Below are 10,371 nucleotides of genomic sequence, written 5' to 3'. Positions count from 1 at the left end.
ATATATATATATATATATATATATATATATATATTATGGACCTTGAAATTTTTTATTATTATTTAGGTAATTAATTGTGATTTCTATTTTTTCATAGATTTATCTTTTTAGTCAATTTGGTTGGTTGCAGTTGCAGCTATGAGCTCTTTCTCTCTGATTCTCTTATTATTTTTTATAAATTTCGGTAGTAAATGATTTAAATTTTATTCTATGTGAATATCTTTTAAAATTGATTATCTGAGTATGATTCAGTAAACCTAGATTTATATATCGTTAATATTATTCTCTTATTGTCACTGAATCGATTTTTCATTTTATATATATAACGAATATTTTATTTAACTAATTTGGTTAATTCATCTTAGTCATTATTTATGACTTTTATATTATACAGTTAAAAAATTACTAAAAAAATTTTACTCGAAATATGAAATTAATAATGTTAATCATTTCAAGTTTTCACTTTCCCGTGCGTTAACGCACGGGCCGACATCCTAGTTAAAATAAAAACAAAACAAAAAAAATTGTGTAGGAGAAAAAACATCTTCAAAAACTTAAACTAATATGTAAGAATAGTAATTCTCACTAAAAAACAGGAATCATAATGTATAAATCGTAAATCTAACTTAGAAATGGGAAATCTTAAAGTCTTAAACAAAACTCTTGTGTACGAGAAAAAATATTAAGAATGAAAACTAGAAAAGATGATAATTGCACAACAAATATAACTAGCCCTAAATCGAAGCCTTGATATTTTTTTTCCTTTGAATAATTAATAAAAATGTAAGGAAATAGGGGGAAGTAAGATCAAAAATCCAACTCTCCGTTTGTTAAACTAGCGGTTGTATACCAAATCAAGCTTTTCTTCAAATGGTCATGTAATCACTTCATTTTACTAATTCTAATCGCATGTATAAACCATGCACTTATTTGAACCACTCGTTTCAACCGTTTGTTTATCCATATACAGTATATGTGTGGTGTGATTAATAAAATTTTACGTCCTAACAGTTTCTCAATATAGTAGTTCCAATCAAAGCCGTAAGTTTAGTTCAATTCATAATACAATAATGTTAATATGGTTTTGAATCTTTTACGAAAGACATACAAAAAAGTAGGTCACCATAATTGACCAGTTACCACAACATTGTCGTGGTAGTGTCACTAAGACGACAACGACATCACCCAAAAGTTCCACCTCTCTCTCTAGTCTCTACTAAACATAATCATCGACTCGTTGCGTCATTTTATTTTCCATATTAATTTTAAGACACTAATTACTTGACGCATGTCATCAGGCCAACATGTTCTTCGAATATTTACAAAATTCTGACATTATTACATGTTGATCCACTTACTTTTGAAACATTCGCTTTTCATCCGTAATCGCTGGAGAGCCTTTCACACTCAAGTACTCATAAAAAAAAAGTCATTACATTTTAATATAAAACAGACTACTTTTCAAAAGATAAAACATCTGCGTTATCTTTTGACAATTGAAAGTTTTTGCAATCCTTATAAAGACAACTAATCTTTCACTTTGTTCTAATTCTTAAGTTATTCGCATGATATTTTCACCTCGGAGTGATATATATATACTCAGAAATTTACCAAAGAAAACATCTCTGGTAAAATTGCGGTAGATTATGAATTTGCTCACGTTGAATATACTTATATTTAGAATCATCAACATTATAAGTAGTTCAAAAATAAAATAAAATAAAACTATCTAAACACGTAGAACTATGTCATTTTTTTGAATTTACAGTTAAAAACCTAATGAACTAAAATATATTTTCATAAACCGCATATTAATTGAAGCTCAAGTTATGGAATATAGGCTATATAGCAATCGTTAGAATTAGGGAGAAAAGTTTCAGCGATCTGTTTCGCCGGATTTACTCGAGTTATAAAATGAAAATATATATAGTGATCGTTAATAGATTCTAATGCATTAGTGTATCAAAAAAGATGAAACTTAACTGATTCTACTTTTTTGATAGGGGTTTTTTCTTTTGTTTTGGTATTGTGTAATTTGATCACTGGATAGTGGAAAAGTATATAATTATAAATAAAAAAAATTAAGATGCTCTGAAAGAAAAGAATAATATAAGAAAGTAAGGGTCAAATCGAATACCTTTTAATTGGAATCGACTCCTGTCTTGTGGTGTCACTTGTGGTTGTGGAGTCATCTGTGGTGTCGAGGGATTGAGTCTCAATACACATTTCTCTCTTCCATCGATCAAGTAATAATCCTCTGTTCTACGTCTCATCTTTGATTGACAAAAGAAAAATCAACGTGTCATAATTCTATTCGAAATCGCATGTCCAGTCCAGTGTCGTCGGAATCTCTCACTTTTGGGTTATTGCTATATATGATCGTACACCCATTTCACATTCATTAACTCACTAATCTAAAATAGTAACATTTTCGTACTTGTAACTTTTGCTATTCTATCACTTTTCCAACGTCCAAGTCAAAAAACAAATGCTCCAAAAAAAATTATATAAGATAATTTAGTATGTGGGATAAATTTTGGAGTGGTTGTCATTTGTGAATATTTTTACTTTTCTTGACAAAATTTTCTGTTGAAACATTGATCGTTGATAATAATCCCAATCTCCTCTCCCACTCTTTGTAGGCTATCCCAATCACTAAGGATATTAGTACAAGCTAATTAGGTTACATGTCTTAATCCTGTCAACTATACTTTTAAACGAAAATTTTGGCTTATAGTATTCACAATGGAAAAGAAAAGGATTATTTACTATGAATTAATGATCATTGATTGCGTTTATACTGTTCTTAATTTTTCCAAACATAGTCATTGTACCATACCTACTACACTCTCATAATAAAACATGATATAGTTGAGAACTCTTTTCCATGCACAGTTAGCGATGTTGAGACTTGAGAGTCGTTATATCATGATATTTCATTGTTTTAATAAGTAATTGTATGAACGGTACTTTTTGAAACTAAATTTACTAGTTTATAGTATTAAAAATAGATGAAAACAGAATTTTAGTGTTAATGCTATTTTATTTATGTGCAGTTTATCTTGTTGATAGGATGACATCTTCCAATATGTCTGACATGTATTTTGCATAATTTAATTTTGATAGAAAAACTGTAAAAAATGACTATTAACCATTTGATTAGAGATAATATATGAGGAAAAATTAGTATTGGAATCAAAATTTATTGATTTATAATTGGTCAGTTGAAACAAAATTATAATTGAATTAAAAGCAGCCAGTATTCCAATGATCAATGTTTGTTTGTCCTTAATTGGCCTGAAAATAATAAACTATTTTGTGATAATAATGATTGGTCATTGAGTAAATTTCCTTTTCCTAAAGGGGAAAGACAAAAGGAGACCTTTGTGGCTGAGAGAATATAAAAATGTGGAAGATAAAAGTAAAACAAAAAAGTATGTTTTTTTTTCTTCTTCTTCATTATTATTAATAAAAAGACTTTTTGAATGAGAATGACACAAGAAAGCATATAAATGGTGGTGGTGGAATTTATAAAGGGGTTGGGGCCTAATCACTTACTCATGCTTTTATTCTTTACCATATCACATCCATCTAATCTCTTAAAAGTAAAATTATATCACTGTCTACCACTGAATATATGCTTAATTATAATTAAGTTGACTTGTCTTTCTTAATCATTCCTATTATCTTCAAACTATACGTCTCAAAATATTTAAAATTAAATTTCATTTTTTAAATCATATTTGTATAAAGTATCAGTAATGATGTAAAATTAAATCATTTTAACTTTTTCTTAAACAACAATTTCTACCATAATCATCATGTTTGCTTGTAAAACATCTGATCACAATTTATGTAGTTTAGTAAAGTTGTAACATTGCCAAATAAAAATAGATACCCAACATTTAAAAATGACAAAAGACCTCGATTACTACAAATTAAATGTTTTTTTATATAACTAATTACTACAAAGATGATCTCTCTTAAGTGATTTTTTGTTTTAACACTGCATAAATTACTGGTTCAGTACAGTCAAATGGCCAGTCTTGTTTATCTTAGTTTTATATTTGGTTGAATGACCCTTCTAGATGATTGTTCCACTGTTTGTCTATTTCATCCCCTTTAGTGTCTTGTGATAATTTAAAATTTTAATTGTCAAACATTTAATCATTTTTTTTTTTTGAATATAATGTTAAATTAAATTCAAGAAAAAATAAACTTTTTTACAATGCAGAGCAAAGCCTTCTGTTTTTTAAACTGTTTCTAAAAAAAAAAAAAAAAATTAGAATGCCATGGGTTTAATTAGATCGAGCAGCGAACCATGTTTGAATGGTATCATCCCCACCATTGCCTATTGTGCTGAGCCTGTTACGAACGTTTTTGTCAATCAGCTTGACTAGCTTCTCCACCGTAGATGAGGGTTCACCATGACGTCGAGCATTCCTCTCTCTCCAAGCAGAATGGAGGGTGTTCTGAAAAGTATATGCAGTTATGAACCTCCGTTTCTTGTCAAGCTCATTTCCGTCCAGCAGATTCACTATTTCTCGCCAGTTTGCAGTGTATTTATTCAATAGCAGACCTTTTGTGAGCTTCTCCCACACCTGTTGAGTGAAAGAGCATTGAAAAAGAGGTGATCACGCGTTTCTAGGGGGTGGTTGCAGAGGGTGCATGAGGGATTGAGGTTTGAGCTCCATTTTTGCATTCTGTCTCCAGTGGATAACCTGTTTTTTAGGACCAGCCAAGTCAGAAAACCAAATTTGGGTGTGTAATAGGGGAACCAAACCGCTTTGTAGTGAGCCATATCTGGTTGAGCCATGCGAATGAGAGACCAGGTCTCCTTTGTTCTGAAACGGCGACGAAATGTATCATTTTTGCCCTTCCATAGTGCGACATCTCGCTCTGTGTGTTGGAGCAGTTTGTGTTTTTGTATTTCCTCTTCGACTTGGTTTAGGAGAGCTTGTCGATGTCTCCGCTGCCTATGTGTAGCCATAACCTCTGCCATAGTACTAGTTTGTGAGACACCAAATGTAATAAAACCTCTGTCTCCGAACATATCATGAAGCCGTCCCAGAGAGCACCAATTATCGAACCAAAACGATGTAGCAGCACCATTTTTGACCTCCACCCGATGAAACTGAGTTGCTAAACTCCTATACTTCAGAATCTTATTCCACATCCAAGAACCAGTAAGGGAATGTGATCTCTCTGCCCAAAGGGAGCCACTTCGAATGAGGTATTTGTGAACCCACTCCACCCATAATGAGTCTCGTGCAGATAATACTCTCCATATCAGCTTCAGAACACTCACCTTGTTTGCTTCTTCCAAGGACCGCAGGCCTAAACCACCTTCCCTCTTAGGCATACACACTTCATTCCATGCCACCTTTGCTTTCTTAGGATTCAGGGCAGGGCCAGACCATAAGAAAGCAGAACACAGCTTATCAATGTCTCGGATACAAGCTCTTGGGAGTCGAAAAGCAGCTGTCCAGAAGTTGATTAAGCTAAATATAACTGAGCTCAACAGTTGAAGTCGACCAGCGAAGGAGAGCATCCTAGCGGTCTAGGAACTGATTTGAGAGCGGATCTTTTCTAGCAGTGGGAGGTAGTCCGCTGCAGACATTCGCTTGGGGAGAAGAGGCAGGCCGAGATACCTAACTGGTAGATCACCCGATGCAAAAGGAAATTGTCGAAGGATTTCTACCGTCTCCTCCTGAGGTATCCCTGCCATGAACAGAGTCGATTTCTCAAGACTAATATGTAATCCGGAGTGAGTTGCAAAGTCATCAAAAACCTCCAAAACTCCTTGAATTGATTGCTTAGTCCCATTAGCAAACACCATGAGATCATCCGCAAAACATAGGTGAGTGAGATTCAGCAGTTTACAGTTAGGATGGAAATCAAACTTCTTGTTCTTTGCTGCCATATCAAGCTTAAGAGACAAGACATTCATGCAAATAACAAATAGATAGGGGCTCAGTGAACATCCTTGCCTCAAACCTCTCTTACTTCCAAAATAACCAGCCAATTCACCATTAACTTGGACTGAAAAAGAAGCAGATGTTATACACGTTCGAATCCATTGGACAAATTGTTCCGGAAATGCGAGTGCCCTCAAGGTGTTAAGGAGAAACTCCCATTGTACAGAATCAAAAGCTTTGGAGATGTCTATTTTCATGGCACAACGTGGAGAGATAGAATCCTTGTGGTAGTCTTTAACGAGCTCCGTAGCCAGCAGTACATTCTCCATTAGCAATCTGTCTTTGATAAAAGCGGATTGAGTGGGAGAAATGAACTTGGGAAGAAGGACCTTTAGGCGAGTAGCAAGGAGTTTAGATATAACTTTGTACAAAACATTATAGCATGAGATTGGTCTGTAGTCCTTCATTGTCCTTGCTTCCGTTTTCTTTGGTATTAGAGCTAAGATAGTGGAATTGACCCCCTTAGGAAGAAAGCCTGTTCTGAAAAAGGATTGGATAGCCACAACAAAATCATCACCCACTATAGACCATGAGTCTTTGAAAAACTCCACACTAAATCCATCTGGACCCGGAGACTTGTTCGTGCCCATGGAGAATAGAACCGTTTTAACTTCCTCCTTTGAGACCTCTCTAGTAAGCAGGGACTTGTCATTATCATCACATCGAAACTCCAAGACTTCCTCTAACTCCTCAATAGACCAATTAACATACTCTTCAGGTGAACGGGTGAGAAATTCCTTAAAATATCTCACCGCGTCATCTTGAATATGAGTAAGGTCTGTGACTACTCTCCCATCCTCACATTGAATCTCCTTGATGTTATTTCGCTGCTCTCTTAGCTGTGCCGCTGCATAGAAAGCTTTGTTGTTTTGATCACCAATCTTCAGCCAGTGGAGCTTGGCTTTTTGTTGCAGGTAGCGCTCTTCTAACTCAGATAACTTTTGCCATTTAGCATACGCCTCAGCCTCCTCGCGTATCAACCGTGAAGATGGATTATTCATAGTTCGGCCCTGCGATTCACATAATACAGCATAAGCTTCCTTAGTGCGAACCGTAATATTGCCAACCATCTGCTTCCCCATATTTCGAAAAAGAGGTTTAAGCCTCTTTAGAGTCTTTGAAAAACGATGTAATGCAGAAGTGGAGTGAAACAGAGGAGGAGAGTCACTCCATCGAGCTGCCAGTTGCGTGTGAAACTCTGGATGTTGCGTGATGACATTGACAAATTTAAAAGGTTTTTTCACTTGCGGTTTGACCGCAGAAATATAAAAGCGGCACCTCATATGGTCTGAACACCCTCCAGGCTCAAATACCGAATAGGACTGACCATACTGCTGCAGCCACATCTGGTTAACTAACACACGATCCAATTTCTTACAAATAACACCCTCTTGACGTTTATTACACCATGTAAAACGTTGACCCTGATAGCTCATATCCGAAAGTTCACAGTAGTTGACAAGATCCTAGAAATCTCGCATACCCGGTGGAACAAAAGGGGATGAGTCATACAGAGAGTGGTCCTCATTTTCCAAAATTTCATTAAAATCCCCGTAGATTAGCCAAGCTTTATTACGAAGAAGCGGAGACGAGCGATGGTGCCTCAAATCATTCCAAAGCTCTTTACGTTCTGCGACCAAATTCAATGCATAAACGAAGGAGACAAAAAAATCTTGCTTCCCATCAATAGAAACAGCAGCTGTAATCATCTGAGAGGACTTGAACACTGGAGTCATGCGGACATTACTTTTCCAAACCAACCAAATCCTTCCAAGTCGATGCTCTTCATAATTCGACATGAAAGACCAATTTGCAAACACTGATCCAACTACTCGATCAGCTCTACGTTCCTTTATTTTTGTTTCAATCAAACAACCAAAATCATAACTACTACGAGCCATCCACTCTCGTACAACCCTTTGCTTCTCCCACCTATTAAACCCTCTGATGTTCCAGAAAAACCCAGACATCAGAGATTTTTTGCAGTTTTACGTGTTTGCTGAGTACCAGGAGGAGGCCTAGTACTATGCGAACCAGTGTGCGAGATAAATTTGTGACCCTCCTTGGAAGCTCGGGGAAGAGAGGGACGGATAGCTATCTCCACTCGTGATGTCTCAGATTCAGTGCCCTGCTGATCAGACTGTGCTACATGATTCTTCGTGCTTTCATTGACAGAATTCTCATGAAGTGTAATACTCTGTTCCCCATCAATGTTAAGATCGTCGCCTTTCTCCCCTTTTTCACTAAGACATGAAAAGGAGTTAGAGAACTGTGAGACATTGTCCTGCTCTGTAACAAGCCGCTTTTGCGGGCTGCAAACCCCCTTAGTCGGCGTGCACCATTCCTGTTCTTTATCCTCTGTACTCAAAATATTAGCCTCTTTCGTAACTTCTGCAGACACTTCCTTGGCAATTTCTGCCACTACCTGCGATTCTGTTTGAGGAACTACCACAGAGTCACTTTGAGTCATAGGAACCGGATTGAGAAGGACAGAATCTCCAGCTTTCACTTTAGTCAAACAGTCCGAGTTTGTATGACCCCATTTGGAGCATGTTATACATCGTGGGGGTAACCACGGGTAGACAAACTCCACAACAGTATCACCTCCTTTCCCTGATTTAAATGACATATGCTTAGGCAGATTCTTTGTTAGGTCCACCTCGACAAAAACCTTTGCCTCCTCAAAAGACTTACATGCCTCTGTATCAGAGTGCAACTTCTGTGGTACTCTTAGTGGGCTAGTGATAGCACTTAACACCTTCCAAGAAAAATATTTTGGCGGAATGTTTTTAACGATGACCCATAGAGGGACCTTCGTTAGTTCTTCTTGTTTAGTGTCAACAATTGGACTCCATTTAGTAATCACCACTGGAACCCCACATAGATTCCACATACCTCGTCGTAACACGCGTTCACGAGTCCGTGTATCTTGGATTCGAAACCCGACTGTGTAGTGATCCACTACATACACCTCAATTTTAATAGAGCGATCTCCAAGAGTCCAAATCTTGTTAACAAGAGCATGAATACCTCCAATGAAAGGAGCCTTTGCTAAGAATTTTCCTATAAGAAAATCTTCCCACAATGGTTGAGCACCCTCAAAAACACTGTCTGGTATCTGCACTGTAGGCATACCATCAACATCTTCAACCGCTAAATCCACCTTCTCCAGTCTTGCCGGATCTTTAACCATTGAAACCCACGAGCGTTTCTGTTTCGCTGGCTCTCCCCCCTTCCCGATGCCATCAACCTTTGTTTCCATCTCGGCACGTACTTTGTCACCCAACCCCGCTGCACCCAAAACCACACTGCCTGTTTCACCATCCTTTTGCACCTCTATAGCACTCCCCGACCCTACAACTCCCTCTTGAACCAACAGTAGTTCTCCCTCCTCTAGCCCCACGACCCCCGTAGAGCCATCAACCACGAGAGAAACCCCCGCCACCGGTGGATCAGCCTCCGGCGGCATTAGAACTTGCGTAAGAAGCAAAGAAACCCTAAATCGTCTTTTTTTCACCCCCAGAGCAAAACGCTGCGGTTCTAAAAGAAGATTATGACTGTTTTTCAACATTTAATCATTTATAAATAAAAAAGTTGGTTAATTCTCGTTAATAGCATAAATATATATATATATATATATATATTAAAAAGTAAGAATATTATCTTTAAAGTTTTAAAATAACACTATGTTTTAAAATTATATCTTAAACTCTAAACACTAAATCTTACTTTCTCAAAACTATATATTGAATGTAAAATAGAAAATTCACACCTAAAAACTTATAAACATAATTTTAAATATTTAATTATGTCAAATGATGTTATTTTAGAAATTTTGTGGAATGTGCGCTATAATTATCTATAAAATTTGTTTTTGAGTTATTACATAGTATTTCTAAGAAAAAGTATATATGCATTACTTAGTCTGAGTGGAACTATTGGCTTTTGGACAAAAATAGTTAGTTAATGTTCACAATACAAATACAAGTTGAAAAAAAAAACGGAAAGAAGATTTGGCATAGATACTCACTCATTCATACTTAGATATTTTTATTTTATTTTTGTGAGCTGAATAGTTCACTTTTAGATAAGAATAAGAGAAGAGAGAATATCAAAAACTGTTTACATAAATATATTATATAAAAAAAGGAAGAATAATCGTGAAAAACAATGTGGATTGTCAAATCTAGATTTTTAATTGAAATTTTTTTGAAAGGGTTTAAGCGAATGAAAGCAAAGGAAGATCTTTGAGTTGGGCCATAGTGAATCTATGCTCACCACATGTGCCTTTGCCCTCCTCCTTCAATATACACGAGGATTTGGGGCAACACATAACAACAACAACATTACAAAATACAAAAACAAAAATAAAATAAAAGTTCATCATACTCAA

General features: G+C 35.9%; 1 protein-coding gene across 1 annotated transcript; it reads right to left on the bottom strand.

Moving 5' to 3' along the window:
- Nucleotides 7,948-9,447, bottom strand: LOC104789184. The gene has a single exon (XM_010514918.1). It carries the CDS (start codon nt 9,445-9,447, stop codon nt 7,948-7,950), a length of 1,500 nt encoding a protein of 499 aa, XP_010513220.1.

Source organism: Camelina sativa, chromosome 5 (genome assembly GCF_000633955.1).
Source record: "Camelina sativa cultivar DH55 chromosome 5, Cs, whole genome shotgun sequence".
Taxonomy (NCBI): Eukaryota; Viridiplantae; Streptophyta; class Magnoliopsida; order Brassicales; family Brassicaceae; genus Camelina; species Camelina sativa.
Note: the sequence above shows the minus strand (reverse complement) of the source record. Positions and strands in the feature narration are given on the sequence as shown.